We start from the raw sequence: 17,780 nt of genomic DNA, 5'->3' as shown, positions 1-17,780 counted from the left end.
CGAAGTCAGGGTCACCTTCTATTATCTGGCACCATAATCCATCCTACTTTCTCAGGGACGGGCTACTTCAGTCAATTGCTGATTCTTTCATGTCTTTCTCCTGTCCCTCTCTATTGACTTTTGCCCCACAGTCTATGCAATATGCTCAAGTCTTTCCTATCCTAAGAAATCCCTCCCTTGTTCCTGTGTCCTACCCTCATTACCTCCCCCTCTATTCCTCCATTCTTATACAAACGAATCAAAATGAATCTGTACTTACTGTCCAGAACCCTCTTGCTTTGCCTTCTGCTCCAGGCTTTCCCCCTCCATATCTTTTCTCAAGCTATTATATTCTTGCCGGCCATGCTTTCCCCGAGCCTCTATTCTGCTGAAGTCATACTTGCCTTTGAGCCAAAAATTGGAGCCTCACCTTCCCTAAAAAGCTATGCTGATCTCCTGCTTTTCTATGAATTCAAGATGCCACAACTACCCAAGATGCCACTCCACAACTACCTAAGAACATTAAAAAACAGGAAAAAACTCCAATTCATTTTGCAAATTTAATGTAACTCTGATAGCAAAATATGACAGCATACAGGAAGCAAACAATAAAGCAGAAATGGCAAACAGATTTTTCACAGCATGTCATCCTCAGCTGTTTGGTCATGGCTGCTTAGACTGATGTGTGGACAAAGATTCCATGGATGTATCTTGACTCCATGGGAAGGACTGTTGCAATTCATTAGTGGTATCTGTAAATGTGGGGAATAAACCTGAAAACAAAATACACAGGAACACATTTTAGCACTAAATATACTGTTTTCTCATACTTCCCTCATTGCCTCATCTTCCCACCCCACTCTCCCACCCCGGGGTTTCTTATAACATCTCCCAACTCATACCCAACCTCATGGGCCCTGGTAATAAAGATATTACAATTACCTGAAACCTCACTAGCCATAGGAGAAGCCACAGGCACGAAGGCTGGTGGCTCCACCACCAAAGCCAGCACCAGTGCTCGGTCCACTGCTGAAGCCAGCTCCAGTGTTCAGTCCACTGCCGAAGCCACTGGTGCTTGGTCCACTGCAGAAGCCAGCGCCAGCGCTTGGTCCACCGCTGATGCCAACAATAGAACTGGGTCCACTACTGAAACCGGCGCTGGTGCTGGGTTCTCCAGTAAAGCCATTGCTGGTGTTGGAATCACTGCCAAAGCCAACGATGGTACTCAGTCCTCTGTTGAAGCCGGCATTAGGCCCACTGCCAAAGCCATCGCTGGTGACCAGTCCACCACTAAAGCCAGCACTGGTACCTAGTCCACCACCAAAGCCAGAGCTGGTGCCTACTCCACCACCGAAGCCGGTGCTGGTGCTCAGTCCACCACCAAATCCAGCACTGGTGCTTAACGCACTGCCAAAGTTGAAACCGGCACTGGTGCTGGGTCCATCACCCAAACTGGCACTGGTAGCACCACTAAAGCAGGCACTGGTGCTAGGAGGGCCATCAAAGCATAGGTTGGTGTTAGATGCACTGCCAAAGCAGAGGCTAGTGCTGGGAGCTCCACCAAAACAGAAGCTGGTGCTGTGAGCACCACCAAAGCTGTGAGCACCACCAAAGCTGACATTGGTGCTGGGAGCATCACCAAAGCTGATGCTCGTGCTAGGAGCGCCACCAAAACCCATATTGTTACTAGGAGTACCACCAAAGTCAGTAGTGGTACTAAGTGCCCCACTGAAGCCAGCACTGGTTCTGAATGCACTGCCAAAGCCAGGGTTAGTGCTGGGTGCAACACTGAAGCCAGCACTGGTGCTGACAGCACCGCCAAAACTGGCACTGGTATTGAGTGTGCTGCCAAGCTAGCACTGGTGCTGGGAGAGTCACCAAAGCAGACACTGGTGCTTAGTGTACTGCCAAAGTCAGTGCTGGTGAAGACAGCACTACCAAAGCCAGCACTGGTATTGAGCCCTCCACCAAAGCCAGCACTGGTGTTGAGCACTCCGCCAAAGTCAGTACTGGTACTGGGAGAGCCACCAAAGCAGACGCTGGTGCTTAGTGTACCACCAAAGTTGGCACTGGTGTTGGGAGAGCCACAGAGGGAGACACTGGTGCTGAGTGTACCACCAAAACCAGTGTGGTGTTGGGGGAGCCACCAAAACAGATACTGGTACTAAATGTACCTCCAAAGCTGGCACCAGAGCTGGGAGAGCCACCAAAGCAGACACTGGTGCTGAGTGTACCTCCCAAACCAGTGCTGGTGCTAAGTGTACCACTGAAAACGGTGCCTGTGGTGGGCACACTGCCGAAGCTGGTGCTGGTGCTGAGTGCACCACTAAAGCCAGCAGTGGCGCTGAGTGTGCCTCCAAAGCCAGAGCCGGCTCCACCACTGAAAGTGGCACTGGTGTTGAGTGGACCACTGAAACTAGAGCTGGTTCCATCACTAAAGCTGGCACTGGTACAAGGTGTGCCACCAAAGCTAATGCCGGCTTGACTGCTAAAACTAGAGCTGGTGGTGGGTGCACCACCAAAGCTAATACAGGCTGTACTGCTAAAGCTGGGGCTAGTGCTGGCTGTTCCACCAAAGCTAATGCTGGCTGCACTGCTAAAACTGGCACTGGTAGTGGGCGTGCCACCAAAGCTAATGCTGGCTGCACTACTGAAGCTGGTACTGGTACTGGGTACACCACTGAAGGTAATGCCAGCTCCACTACCAAAGGCACCATTGGGGCTGGGTGCACCACTGAGGCTAATACTAGCACCATCACTGAACCTAGCCCTGGTGCTAGCTCCTCTGCTGAAGTTGACGTTGGTGCTGGAGTCCACATTTTCTTGGGCTCTGCCCTCAATTTCAAACGAAAATCTGCTCCAGGCCTGAGCATCATCACCTAACTCTTCTCTTGTTAGGCAGTCAATATCCATGTCATCCCAGTTCCAGGGCCTAGCCACAGCTTCCTCTCCAATCCCCATTTGGGCCCTTGCCTCAGCCCTGGCCTCAGCCTCGGCCACAGCCACAGCCACAGCTGCAGCTTGGACTTCCATCTCCACTGCCTCCCGGTACTGAGAAGCCCAGTCCTTGGGGTCTTTCTTCTGCACCTAAAACATGAATGATAATCATTATAAGCAAAGTAACTTTTGTAATCATGTATTAAGCACCGACTATAGGGTTTGTATAGAAGTAATAGCAATATTTTTAAAAAATTCCTAGTTACTAGAGCTCTGTCATGGGTCAGTCCTGAGATCTAATTTCAGCTCTGATAACTTAGGTGCTATATAACCTTGGACAAGTTACTTAAGTTCACTGAGTCTAAGTGTCTTCATCTATAATATGGGAAATGATAAGAAAGTATGCTATGAACTGAATGTTTGTGTCCCTCAAAATCTGTATGTTGAGTCCCCAACCCCCAATGTGACTGTATTTGGAGATAGGGCCTTTATAGAAGTAATTAAGGTTAAATGATATCATAAGGGTGGGGTCCTGATCCAATAGGATTAGTGTCCTTATAAAAAGGGACACTAGAAAGCTTGCTTTTTCTCTCTGCCATGTGTGGAGACAGCAAAAGAGTGGCCATCTGCAAGCCAGGAGGAGAGCCCTCACCAAAACTGACCATGCTGGACCTTGGTCTGGGATTCTCACCCTCCAGACCTGTGAGAAAATAAATTTCTGTTTTTCAAGTCACTAAGTCTATGGTATCTTGTTATGGCAGCCCAAGCTGATTAATACAAAGTATGAAGAATTAATGAGATGATGTAAACTATATATCTAGCAGCATTCTGGGACATAAATATGTTTATATATGAACTTCAGAGTGCTCTGTACCTGACCATCCCTGCACATTGCCTGACCCAGCCAGGGGAATCCTATTCCCTTAATATTCCAAACTCAGGCAGCTTTCCTATTACCTTGCATGCAAACTTGAGGACTTTCATCTTGCTAGTCTCATGGTAGGAGCGCAAGCCCCAGAAGAACTCATATTCAGGTGGTCTGCTGTTGGGGACCCTCTTGTACTCCAGGTACCTTGGAGAAAGGAAATGAAACTTACTTTGAACCAAGCAAACCTGTTGTCTAACCACTAGGCATGAAATAGCAACCCACTCCAAACAAATACTAAATAGCCCCTGAAGGATTTCTAAGAGATCTTCCAGCCCCAGACTCATTCTCAAACAGAGTTCATGGTTTCAGCTTCCAATACTGAGCCATTTCCCATTGACTTTGTGCAAAGAAGTCACTTGGGGTGCTGCAGTGGAGGCATGTGTAGGGCACTATGTCACAGGAAGGCCACAGTATCCTGCCACCTGTAGGAGTAAGCCCAGATTTCTGTTGGGTGTGTTGTAAACAGAGGCGCCATTCTTCAGGCCCCCTGCTCTGAGCACACCCCACTACAAGGGCCTTGTGTTGAGTCTGACCCAGTCCTGGAAAAGTCCACCCATGGGAATTTTAGGCAGGACTCAATTCTAGAACGCAGGATGCCCATCCCTCTAAAGCTACTGTAAGAAAGGTGGTGACCGAGCACTTTCTGGATCAGATCAATATGCCCAGAATACTTCAGGGCCAGACAAAGCCCCCAAACACCCCTTACTTCTGCTTGACAAACTCGTCTGTGATGAGCTTCCTTACTTCCCCAAACAGTGAATGCTTCACCCTGGTAATGGGTAAAATAACCTGTGAACACAGATCAGAACTGCCCAGATAAGGGCCGAGGCATTACCCGACATGGAAGAGACCTCTCTAGCACGTGGGGCAGTCTCAACAAGGTGAAGAAAGAAGTGAGCGTGTGGCCACTAGAGCAAGCAGCAGATGGCTCTTTGTCAGAGATACCTGAAGGTCTATCTAACATCTCGGCTTCAAACAGAAAGAGGACATAGGGGAGAGAGGGAGCAGAGAGTTCAAGACCATTTCCCCATCCACCCTGGTCAGAACCCTGGGCCCTCTCCACCAGACCACCAGGCTGATGCAATCCTGGGACTGTCCTCTCTTGCCAAAGGACAACATGGACAGCAAGTGCTGAGAGAGCCCAATCACACCCAGGGCGCAGCCCCAACTTGCGTAGCACTTCCCAGATGACAGCTGCAAGGGGAGGCAAGAGGAGAGAGGGACAAAAAATGAACACTCGGAATCCAGACCATAGCCACCCATTCAGCTGCACACCAAGCCACTCACCCCCACTGGATCTATTTCCATTCATGAAGATGATGCTAAGAAGCACCATGAGTAGACCCAGCTTGGGTGACTCCTTAGTCCTAAGGGAATAATAAGACAGAGAGGATTATGCCCAGCAGCCATCTACAAAAGACACACCAGCTAGCTCACTAGGCTAGCCTCTCCCAGATTCCTCAGATACGGGAGAATTCTGCCGCGTCTATGCTTCAGGCTCCATGTGACCCTGGGCAAGGCACGCAGACTCATGAGCCTCAGTCTCCTATTCCACAAAATGAGAAAATCACATCTTCCCCTTCCCAGGCTGCCAAGAAGATGGAAGGATGCCTGTCAACCTGGTACAACCCAGGCACCCAGTCAACGTGAGTCCCTTCTTTCTCTCCCAGACCCCTCAGCCCCAAAAGAATTCTAGGCTGGGCCCTACTGATATTCCTGCCCTTAATGTATCCTGGCCCACCAACACCACGGAGCTCTCCTTGAGAACCACTCAACCAAGGCCTGGCCAGGGACTCAGTAGGCAGAGACAAGCAACAATAGGCCTGCTTTCCTGGGAAGCTTCTGGAGAGACAGGAAACCTGACAGCAGGAATGCCCCACCCCAGTCTCTTACAGCCTTCAATCAATCATAACAGGCACCACTACTGAGCGAGCGCAGGGCTCCAACTATGGCTGGGGGCTGGGACAGGGTCAGGGCCCTGTCTTTCCTGACCCTCTAAGAGGATACAGGGAGAGAGGACAGGGAAGGGCTAGAACCATGAACGAAAGCAGAAGCCCCCCTCCCACCCCAGCCCTTTTCCAGTTTACGTTCCCAGTATGCCTGTGGAGGATTCCTGATTGCTGATGAGAATATACAAGCTACTTTGCTTATCAATTTCCTTCAGATTGACTCGAAACATCTGCCAAGTAAAAGAATAGCCTGTGAGATCACAAAATTTAGCTTAGGATTCAGTGAGCTTCACAGACATGCCGCAGATCCCCATGTACCTAGGGGTTTCGTGCATGTGAGAAGTCAGTGAGATAACACACATAAAGCATGTAACTAAGTGCCAGCACCCAGTAAACACACAGCAAATGTACTACTGTCATCAATGTCATCAGCCTGATTAGTGGAAACCTAAGGAGACAGACAATGAGGAATGGAAGGGACAGGTGAGCATCTGAAATGCATGTCAGGATGTGCCCAGCTGCAGACAGAAGCTGGGACTAAGTTTGGATGGCTTGGGTCCTAGGTATGCTTTCATTACTGACTTGCTGCATAACCCATGGCTAGTCTACACTGCTCCCTAGGCCACTGTCTACCCACCAGCACAATGATGGGGCTGGACTAGCTGGTCTCTATGGTTCCCCCAGAAGGGACATGTACACCTTTGTTTGATTTGAATCTTCCCCATTGCACCCATCCCCCAAGGCTGCCCTTTCACCTTCTCCAGAGCATAGCTTGCTCATTCAATGATCTCTGGGTAATATTCCTCACATTCTTGGATGACATCCTTCAGCACATCTGCAGGAAGGGAAAAGTGGAAGCAGCCAGGCTGAGCAGAGGCCACAGAGCTGCAGCCCTTTTGCCAGTCCTGTGGGGTCAAGTGCAGCCAGAGACCTGAACTGTGTTAGCAGGAGATGCCAGCCATGGCAGTGTATAGGAAAATAAGGGTGGAGAAATGAGAAAACGAGGAGGCCATAAAGGTAAAAGGTTACTCCCAGACCATGAGGGGAGAGGAGAGTAGAGCGACAAGCTCAAGGGGGAGGGTTGGTAGGACCCTACCTGAGCGCTTGATGGGGATCTTTGGTCCTTAACCAACAGGTATTTCACCAACTTATTTGCCTGAGAAATGAGGAATGGATGGGGAGATCTCAATATGTTTACAGAAAATTTGGAAGGGGCAGAGAAGAGGGCAGGTGAAGAAGAGACTGGGCAGCACTGGATTCTTACCCTTTCTTGCAAAATGGCCACATCACGGGGTGGTGGAGGCCTCCGGCCCCATGAGATTCGCCTGTAATTACTGCCACTTCTCTCATCCCCATTCAGATGCCTGGACTTCATCATCAGAAAGAATGAAGATCCAGAGTCACCAGGTGAAAGACATAGCTTTGTCTCCTCATCTGCCTCCCCCAGAAAGTCTCCTTAAACCTTCCCCTGTAGTGGGGCCTGAGGCCTGGGCTTATCTTTCATTGTCTCCCAGCAGGAGTTTCATTCCTCTACCAGGCCAGGAGCAACCTAAGGACAGGGCCTGGGGCTCCTCCTCTTCCTTTGGCCACCACTGATTCTGCTAGCTGGTACCCCTTAGACAAGTCACTACCCCTCTCTGGGACTCAGTTTTCTTATGTGTAAAACTTAGACCTATGATCCCTTGTTGTTAAAAGTTACATTCAAGACATAAAGATATACACTTTTGTCACTGGCCTGAAAAAAAAAAAAAAAAAAAAGACATAAAGATAAAACCTGCATGAATGTACCCAACACAAAGTTACCATGTGGTGTGTGGTAACTACTACATAAATACAAATTGAATTATATACACGTTGTAGCTAAGTGTATGGATGTCTTCTTTCCCCACCAATCTGTGAACTGCCAAGGAGCAGAAACTATATCACATTCTTCTCAGCATCTTCCATAGCCTATCTGAACACAGGGATTGGCTCAAAGTAAAAAGGTTCACTTAACTTTTATAGAAGAACTTTTATGTACAACTAGAAGGATAGGAATGGAAAAGAAGCACAAAGTCAAGGACGGTGATGTCAGAGATCTTACCTTTCGGTTCCTCTTGCCCTGAGTCCTGGTTGTGGGCTTCAGACTCAAGTGAGCCAGATAGTCATCTGCCAGGGCCTGGACAGCAGCAGCAACCTGAGTCACAAGGGCACTTACGTTGGCATAAGCTGTGGCCATCTTGGCCTTTGGCCCTTGGTCAGTAATTTGAGTCAGGCTTTCAGTTGACTGAGCCTTAGTGGCAGTCTTCCAAGCCCTAGACCCTGTCTTGACCCAAAGGTTGGCTGCCAGTGCTTGGTTTGTGACCATTTGAGTGGCAGGTGGGGTCTTAAAGATTTCAGAGGCAAAATTTGGGCCCTTATTGGCAGCCTTCTTGCCCTTGGATTTTTTTGGCTGGATAGCTGCTGCTGAGGCTTCATTCTGTCTGGTGACATTGGAGCCTCTATATGCTCAATGTCAGTATTTGTGGCCTTAGCCGTTGTCTTCTTGGCTTTACAGGCTTTCTTGGTTCTGATGGAGGCTTCTGTGGCCTGGATATTGACTATCTCACTGATAATTTGGCCTTGAGTAGTAGCTGTATAGGTGGCAACTGGAGCCAGTGAGATCACAGTGGCACTAGCTATGCCTTTGTTTGCAACCTTCTTAGCCTTAGAAGCTTTCTTAGGCTTGGTGGAGGCTATCAAAACCTTGGAATTGGCTGACTCACTGGCAATTGGAGCCTGGATAGTCCGTGAGATGACTGGTAGGTTTAGGACCTGCAAGGGTGACTTGAGCTGTGTAGTGGCACTCTGACTGCCAGTTGGGGACTGAGAGCCTTGGGCTGCCTTGGCAGTAACTCTCTTCATACTCTTGGCTTTCTTAGGTTAAGCAATGATTGAAGAAGTCTGAATACTGGCTGCCTCAGTGATAGCTGAAACCTTGCTAATCTGGGTGATGATTGGCAAGTTTAAAACCTGCAGAGTTATTCTGGGCATGTTGGTGGCAATTTCATTGGCAGTTGGGACTGGAGGGGCAGCAGGTGCAGCCTTAGTAATAGTCTTTATAGGGGCTTTCTTGGTCTTGCTTTTCTTAGGCCGGTTGGCAACTGATGAGTCCATGGCCAGAGGGTCCCTGGTTCCCGCCAACAGGGTGTGCATCAGCAAGACACTGTCCTCTTCCGTGGTCTCAGTCTGCACATCTGGGGGAAAGGGAAGGCCCAGGCTCCCAGGGGGAGGCAGAGGGCCCTACACACTTAAGTTTATTATCTTCTGGGCCATGTGACCTCCCTATAGCCCACCCCTTTCCACGAAGACCTCCCTTTCCTCTGAGCAGTGGTTGATTGAAGGGGAGTGGCAGAAGGGGAAGTGAGCAAGGGATAGTCAGGCAGGTTTTCCTCTCCTCCTCTTTCACCATGCAGGGGAGGACTGAGACAGGTTAGGCAGGGTATTATGCAGCTACGTGATAGTAGGAGGCTCAAGAGCAGTAAGTGAACTCAGGACAGGGCAGATGGCCTGGTGAGAATGCAGAAAGGCCTCACCTGGAATGAAGGCATCCTATAACTGTAGTCATTTCTCTTATCCATCTTTCTGGGAGGCCAAGTAACAGCTGAGCCTAAAAGGAATGAGCCTGAGTTAGGGGAGAATAAGACAGAGGTGGAGAGTCATGAGACGTTTCATATCACCTCTCCTGAAGGGGGGGGGGTCTCATCTAATCTTGGGCCCCAAACCTTTGAACTCCTAGATTCTTATACCCAGAAACTCTTCCCAGCCCTAGTTCTTTCTGCCTCCAAGAGAGTCAGTTCTACGACCTCAGCCCTTTACACCTCCCCTACCGCAACTTGATTGTGCGCATGCGCGCTGATCGCTGATCTAGGGCTCTCAGGCCCACCGCTTTCCCAAAAGAACGCGTTCTTCAAGACTCTCATCGCGCATGCACCTTGGTGACCCGGCCAGTCTCTAACCAGCTTGTTCCCACATCCACATCCCCCACCCCCCACCCCCGGCTCTCAGAGCAGCAGAACATATGGGCCCCACCTCCCCACCCCTGACCCACTGTCTCTAATTGCATCACATCTCGATCCAACCCTTTCCCCAACACCAGCCTCCTCCCTTTGCCATGCAGTACCACTTCGCACCTCCCTTTCCCGATACGCCCCCTCCCTCTGCTCTGCAGTAGGTCTCTGCACCGCCCCTTCCCCAACACTACTCCCCAGTCTTTCCACGTCTGCAAGTGCCCGGCTCCCCCCTTTCTGCAACATGGATATACCCCGCCGCCAAATCCAATGGAATAAACCTTCTGTGTATTCCTTTTTCTTGAACCCTACCAGGTCCGGTCTTTTTCCCATTTCAAACTAGAACCAACGGGGTCCTAGCCCCTCCTTTCTCCTGCCTAAGCCTGGTCCTTTCAGCTGCTCAATGGGATTCTGCCTCCTCCTTTCTCTGAGTCCCATCCTTGGCCCACAAAGGGTTCTTCCCCCTTTCTCCAGCCTGAACGGAGTCCTGCCTTTCTCCTATCTCCCTCCTGAACTGTGGTCCTCCTCCCCTCTTGCTACTGCCTGAACAATTTCTCGACCCTTCCTTTCTGCGGTCACAACCAGGTCTGCATCCCTCTTTATTATGGCCCGAACCAAGTCCAGATCTCTCTTTACTGTGGCCCAAAGGGGATTCTGCCTCCTCTTTTCTCCCATGCGAACCATCTAAACACATGTGCACCTCTAAACACAGCTACGGTGATGTGGTTAAGTCCCGAATCCCCAGCAAGTTTTCTTCAAACCTTAGGGGTGTTTGGAGTCAAGCAAGTCGAAGCCGAAGCCGCAGCCAGGAACCCCCCACAGGATCTTCACTAAAGCCGGCACCTCAGCTCACCTCATCCTCCTGAGTCCCGAATGCGTCTGCTCTCTCCAAGCCTCTCCTTAGGTCTGAGCTTATTCCCTCCCCCCTGGCCGGAAGTGGTCTAGCCTGTTTCCACCTCCAGAGGGGGGTCACCGTCTCTGCCTGTCAGCCTCTTCTTCTGCTCCCTACTTTCAACTTTCCATTCTCCTAAATGTAACTCCTCTTTTCTGCTTACTACCCCATATTCATCAATCACTCCCTCTTATTCTCCATTTGATTTCTCTATTCTCTACCCTGTATCCCTGTTCCTCTTTTATTCTCCCTTCCTCCCTAGGAGGAATGTGCTTCTTCTAGCTCCCACACCAACCCTACTTATCCCTACACTAATTACATTGAGTGTTGTTATACTGTCTATCTGGATCTCTCTCCCCCAGGAGCTGCCCTGGGGACAGAGGACTAGGTCATATTGATTTCTACCTCTCAAGTATAACCAAATTAAAACATTTAGATGCTCTAAACACTAAAAGATACGGTATCCCTACATCATATGTAATTCGGAATAAAAACAGTAAATGTGAAAAAAGTCTATAGAAGGTTTTTTATTGATCCCACAATGACTATATTGCTGCTTTTTAAAAATATCAACTTATGGGATCTGATCAAATTAAAAAGTTTCTGTACAGCCAAGGAAACCATCAGTAGAGCAAATAGACAACCCACAGAGTGGGAGAAAATATTTGCTCTCTACACTTTTGATAAAGGTCTAATAACAAGAATCTATCTAGAACTTAAAAGAATTAACAAGAAAAAATCAAACAATCCCATCAAGAAATGGGCGACAGAAATGAAAAGAAACTTCTCCAAAGAAGACAGAATAATGGCATGCAAACATATAAAAAAAATGCTCAACTTCTCTAATTATTAGAGAAATGCAAATCAAAACCACAATGAGATACCACCTGACCCCAGTAAGAATGGCCTATATCAAGAAACCCCAAAACAACAAATGCTGGCGAGGATGTGGAGAGATAGGAACACTCCTACACTGCTGGTGGGACTGAAAATTAGTACAACCTTTGTGGAAAATAATTTGGAGATACCTCAAACAGCTAGAAATAGAAATACCATTCGACCCTGAAATAGCATTGTTGGGCATCTACCCAAAAGAGCATAACACATTCTATTATAAAGACATCTGCACCTGAATGTTTATAGCAGCACAATTCACTATTGCAAGGTCATGGAAACAACCCAAGTGCCCGTCAATTCATGAGTGGATAATTAAAATGTGGTATATGCTCACAATGGAATATTACTCAATCCTAAGAAATGGCTGTGAGCTAGCACCGTTTATGCTATCCTGGATTAAGCTTAAGCCCGTTATCCAAAGCGAGGCGACACAAGACATGGAAAATGGGCCCCACATCTACTCACCATCAAATTGGTACTGACTGATTAAAACTATGGTTTTCAAATGGTGGCAATGCTCACCAGGGATTCGGGGGGGGGGGGGCGGGGGACTCAATCTTAGGGTTGTGGCGAGCACTTCGGAGGGGAAGGGCACAACTCTAACCCTTCTTAGGGAGAGCCAAAGATATACAATGTAACCAAAATGTCAAAGAAAAAAACCCAACTTTTTATCGGGTGGTGGGCAGGTGGGAGGGGGGAGGAGGAAAGGGGTGTATGCTTTCATAACGTGTGTGGTGCACACCACCGGGGGATTGGACACATGGGGGGAGGGAGGGGGGCCGGGGCAATATTTGTAACCCTAACAATATTTGTACCTCCATAATATGATGAAATAAAAGGAAAAAAATATCAACTTATTTGAAAAATATTGTGAGCTGTGTTTCTCCCTTATCAGTCCACTAAGCAAGTGTTTAGGCCCTTTTGTACCATGGAGCACTGCTTCCCGGTGCAGGAAAAATTTGTGACATTCATTTATTCACTTGATCATTCAAAAGAGAGCAATGGTAACTACACTTATGTCAGATAAAATAGACATTAAGTCAAAAACTGTAAAACAAGATAAAAATATCATTATATAATGATAACGGAGCCAATTCATTGAGAAGATCTAATAATTATAGATATATATGTACCCAATATAAAAGCACCGAAATACACAAAGCAAATATTAATACATCTAAAAGGAAAGATAGACTGTAATGTAATAATAGTAGGGTATATTAATACGCCACTTTAAACAATGCACAGTTCATCCAGAGAGAAAATCAATACAGATACATTGGATTTAGACCAAATGGACTTAACAAATATATACAGAACACTTCATCCAACAGTAGAAGAATACACATTCTTCTTAAGTGCTCATGGAATACTCTTGGGGATAGGTCATAAGTTAGGCCACAAAACAAGTGTTAACAAATTTAAGAAGACTGAAATCATATCAAGTATCTTTTCCAACCACAATGGCATAAAACTAGAAATTAATAACAAAAGAAATTCCAAAAAAATCACAATATATGGAAATTAAACAACATGCTCCTGAACAACCAATGGATCAAAAAATAAATTAAAGGAGGAATTTTAAATCTATTCTGGGGAAGGAGTGGGTGGCAGAGGCTGCGATGGCTTTGGCTAGAGATGGCGATTGCTAGGGCTCTATGCTGGAGGCTGACCATCCCCACCAGCGGTCCTTTCCTGATCCAGGTGAGCAGCGGGAAGTCGACTGTGTGTAAGTTCATGGAGCTGCTGGGACAGAACGAAGTGGACCACCGGCAGCACAAGTTGGTCATCCTAAGCCAAGACAGGTTCTATAAGGTCCTGACAGCAGAACAGAAGGCTAAATCCTTGAAGGGACAGTACAATTTTGACCATCCAGACACTTTTGATAATGATTTGATGCACAGGACTCTGAAAAACATCTTGGAGGGCAAAACTCTCAAAGTTCCAACCTATGATTTGTGATCCACTCAAGGTTACCAGAGACCACAGTGGTCTACCCTGTGGAAGTGGTTCTGTTTGAGGGCATCTTGGTGTTCTATAGCCAGGAGATCTGGGACATGTTTCACATGCACCTCTCCATAGACACAGACTCCAAAGTCAGGCTCTCTCAAAGAGTTCTCCTGGACATGCACTGAGGACCTAGAGAAGATTCTCACCAAGTATACCACCAAACCAGCCTTTGAGGCATTCTGCCTGCCGACAAAGAAGTATGCCAATGTGATCATCCCTTGTGGAGTTGACAATATGGTTGCCATCAACCTGGTCACGCAGCACATCCAGGACATTCTGAACAGCGATATCTGCAAATGGCACTGAGGAGGGTCCAATGAGCAGAGCTACAAGAGGACATTTCTGAGCCAAGAGACCGCCCTGGGGTGCTGACCTCTGGCAAACGGTCACACTTGGAGTGCAGGAGCAGACCCCACTGAGAAGCTACCGTGTGCTGCTCCTTGAGCCTCCTGGGAAGGTCTCCTGACAGGCATGTGCATTCAAGGACTGGGCCTGGAGATACTCACCTACCCCTGAAAATGCACCCACTGCTTCCTCTTGGTATATGTTCCAGGGTGGCATTAGGATCAAGGCCTCCTTTACTTATGAGTTGAAACCTGGACATGTCATTCAAACTCAGTTTGATAAGACATTGACAGGGCATTCCTGAGGTACTTGCCTGCTTCCCCAAGTTTTAGGAGGTTTAAAAATCTCTCTAGGTCACTGAGAAATGCCACAGAATGTGTAGTAAGCCTGTGATGCTTGCTTCTGTAAGGAATAAAAGTCATTTATTGTTGGAGAAACTGAGGAAATAGCCTGGACACCATGGCTGGCCTAGTGTTTTCTTGACAGTGAACCCACAGAGATATGTTTTTCAGTCTGATCTGGTTCACACACACACATATACCTAAAAGGTTTTATGAGAGAATACTTTCCTTCTTACATGTTATACATCTTAATGTTTTCTATTTTATTCTATTTCATAACACAAGGCTGAGTGTGACCTATGAGCCTAATTTAATGGTCACACTCAAGGAGTGGCAAACACCGATGTGACAAGACACAGAGAGACAGTTCCCTCCTCCTCACCTGTGTGTCAAAGGCAGATAAGAGGGAGGATGCCTGGGGGAAAGCCAGTGTCACACACAGCAGACATGGCTCTTACAGTTCAGGCCCCAGGAGCCTGTGTAGCTGGCAGAGCAGCAGCAGTCAGGTCTGTCTTGGCTGGAACAAATGGTGTCTGTCCGTGCATAGTCCTTCCCAGGCTTGGCCCTCTCACCAAGCACCAGGAGCCCAGAGCCCAAAGTTCTGTCTCTGGACAGGCCATCCCCAGTGTAGTTCACAGCTATGTCCAGGGCATGGTGCCTCCAGCCAAGGCATGTGCTGAATTGTAAAGTTTCCAATGGATGTGGCTGCCCAAGGCTGGCTAGTCTCTCTTATGCCAGTCCTGAGCTCATGGCCTCACAGGCAATCTCCTGTGTCTGTGTCCAAATTTGTCTTCCCTCCCACATAATGGCCATTTTAATGAAGTATCCATTGCCATTGTCACAAGCCAAACTGCACAGGCAGCTCTGGGCTTCCTTCCATCCAGTATAACTCACTGTAGTTATGCAGACATGAGTTAAAGTGAGATGAGCTCTGGAGCTGGTTTCTGATAACTGTAACAGTTTTGTCAAGCTTAAGCCCTTTTGGAGGGGGAATCAGTAAATAACACCAAATATTAAAGAAAAGCTATCTTAAAACCATACAAGGCTATAGTAACCAAAGCAGCATGGTACTAGTATAAAAGTAGAGACATAGACCAATGGAACAGAATAGGGAACACAGAAATACAACCAACTGCTCTTTGACAATGCAGACAACAACCTACACTGGGGAAAGTAAGCCCTGTTCAGTAAATGATGCTGGGAAAACTGGATATCCACATGCAGAAGAGTGAAATAGGACTCCTATCTCTCACGATCTACAAAAAATAATTCAAGATGGATAAAAGACTTAAATGTAAGGCATGAAATCATAAAATTCTAGAAGAAAAAATAGGAAAACCTCTTCCAGACATTAGCCAAGGCATAGAATTTTGGACTAAGACCTCAAAGGCAAATATAGCAACAACAAATATAAATAAATGGAACTTAATTAAATCAAAAAGCTTCTGCACAGCAGAGGAAATAATCAACAGAGTTAATAGACCACCTACAGAATCGTAGAAAATATTAGCAAACCATATATCCAATAAAGGGCTAATATCCAGAATATACAAATAACTCTAACAAATCAGAAAGAAAAAAACTATATTAAAAAGTGGACAAAAGACATGAATAGAAGTGTGTCAAAAGAAGACAAATGGCCAGTAAGTATATTTTAAGATGTTCAGCATCATTAATCATCAGGTAAATGCAAATTAAACCACAATGAGATACCACCTTACCCTACCAGAATGACCATTATTAAAAAGTCAAAAAACAATAGATGCTGGTATGGATGCAAAGAGAAAGGAATCCTTATACACTATGGGTGGAACTGCAAATTAGTACAATCTCTATGAAAAATAGTATGGCAACTCCTCAAAGAAATAAATGTCGACTTACCATTTGATCCAACAATCCCACTACTGGGTATTTGCACAAAGGAAAAGAAGTTATTTTATCAAAAATACCCTTGCATTTGAATGTCTATTGCAGCACAATTGACAATTCATAATTGCAAAGATGTAGACTCAACCTAAGTGCCCATCAATTCACGAGTGAATAGAGTGGATAAAGAAAATGTGATATATACACACACATACACACCACGGAGTACTACTCAACTATAAAAAGGAATGAAATAATGTACTTTGTAGTAACATGGGTGGAACTGGGGAACATTATCCTAAGTATCTCAAGAATGGAAAAACAAACACCACATGTATTCTCCAATAATTGGGAGCTAAAAGATGGGCACACATAGGCGCAAAGAAATATAAAAGACATTAAAAACCAAGAAAGGAAGAGGGTGGGAAGGGATGAGGGGTAAAAACTTACCTCTCAGGTACAATGAACACGATTCTGGTGATGGGCACACCAAAAGACCTGACGTAAGCATTATACAAGGTATCATGTAACAGAAACATTCGTACTCCCTTAATATTTTGAAATTTTACAAAAGAAATTAAATAAATTAAATTAAATTAAAATATATTAAAACAGACAAAAATGGATGAACAACATACCAAAATGTATGGGATGCAGTAAAAGCAGTTCTAAACAGGAAGTTTATAGCAATTAATCCCTACACCAAAAAGAAGAAATATCTCAAATAAACAACCTAATGTTACACCTAAAGGAACTAGAAAAAGAAGAACAAACTGATCTCAAAGTTAATAAAAGGAAGGAAATAATAAAGCTTAGAACAAGAATAAATAAAATAGAGATTAGAGAAACAATATAAAACTTCAATGAAACTAAGAGTTGGATTTTTGAAAAGATAAACAAAATCAATAAACCTGTAGCTAAATCAGCTAAAGAAAACTAAGATGCAAATCAAGTCAGAAATGAAAGAAGATACATTATAATCGATACCACAGAAATGCAAAAGAAAACAAAAGACCACTAAGAACAATTATATGCCGAGAAATTAGATAATCTAGAAGAAATGGGTAACTTCCTAACACATACAACGTACTAAGACTGAATCATGAAAAAATAGAAAATCTTAACATGCCAATGACAAGGAAGGTAATTAAACAAGTAATAAAAAGTGTCCCATGGGGGGGGTCAGAAAAAAAAAAAAGTGTTCCATAATAGAAAGCCCAGGGCCCAGTGGATTGACTATTGAATTTTACCATTTAGAGGGCAAATGAGATCAACCCTTTTCAAACTCTTCAAAAAAATGGAAGAGGAGGAAATACTTCCAAACTCCTTTTAAAAGACCAACATTACGGGGGTGGCGGAGCAAGATGGCAGATGAATAACACCGCCAGACAGAGTGTCTCTGCAGAAAAGACAGATTCTAGCAGAAATTAGAGAAAAGAAGCAAGAAGACGAGCATACAGTGGACAAGGGCCGGAAGGAGGTGTACCTGAGACCCCGGGAGACTCCACGGGAGGAGGCTGCGGAGGAGAATTGGAGGCTGAGACCACCAGAGCAGCCCGGAGACCAGCGGCAAGGGTATGTGGATTTGCTGTTTCCCCTCCCCTGCAT

At 46.1% G+C, this 17,780-nt stretch overlaps 1 protein-coding gene, 1 non-coding gene and 1 pseudogene across 2 annotated transcripts; 1 reads left to right on the top strand and 2 right to left on the bottom strand.

Annotated features, from left to right (window-relative positions):
• Positions 1-665: 665 nt before the first annotated feature.
• On the bottom strand, positions 666-10,682 carry LOC142868745 (trophinin-like). Its single transcript, XM_075999910.1, is given in 17 exon segments — positions 666-752; positions 922-1,834; positions 1,837-2,109; positions 2,112-3,066; positions 3,874-3,988; positions 4,551-4,613; positions 4,996-5,038; positions 5,132-5,211; positions 5,932-6,023; positions 6,549-6,628; positions 6,890-6,913; positions 6,916-6,949; positions 7,058-7,162; positions 7,877-8,268; positions 8,271-9,054; positions 9,348-9,421; positions 10,583-10,682. Coding segments are annotated over 15 exon segments (3,987 nt in total). The 5' UTR covers positions 9,393-9,421; positions 10,583-10,682; the 3' UTR covers positions 666-752; positions 922-932.
• LOC142868752 (small nucleolar RNA SNORA11) lies at positions 4,222-4,349 on the bottom strand. The gene has a single exon (XR_012917678.1). It is a non-coding gene; the product is annotated as a small nucleolar RNA SNORA11 (small nucleolar RNA).
• A 2,550-nt stretch (positions 10,683-13,232) lies between the features above and the next one.
• Positions 13,233-14,039, top strand: LOC105884351 (uridine-cytidine kinase 1 pseudogene; annotated as a pseudogene).
• The last annotated feature ends 3,741 nt before the right edge of the window (positions 14,040-17,780 follow it).

This window comes from Microcebus murinus, unplaced genomic scaffold (genome assembly GCF_040939455.1).
Source record: "Microcebus murinus isolate Inina unplaced genomic scaffold, M.murinus_Inina_mat1.0 scaf041_hap2_Mmur4.0, whole genome shotgun sequence".
NCBI lineage: Eukaryota > Metazoa > Chordata > Mammalia > Primates > Cheirogaleidae > Microcebus > Microcebus murinus.
This window is presented reverse-complemented; position numbering and strand designations above follow the sequence as displayed.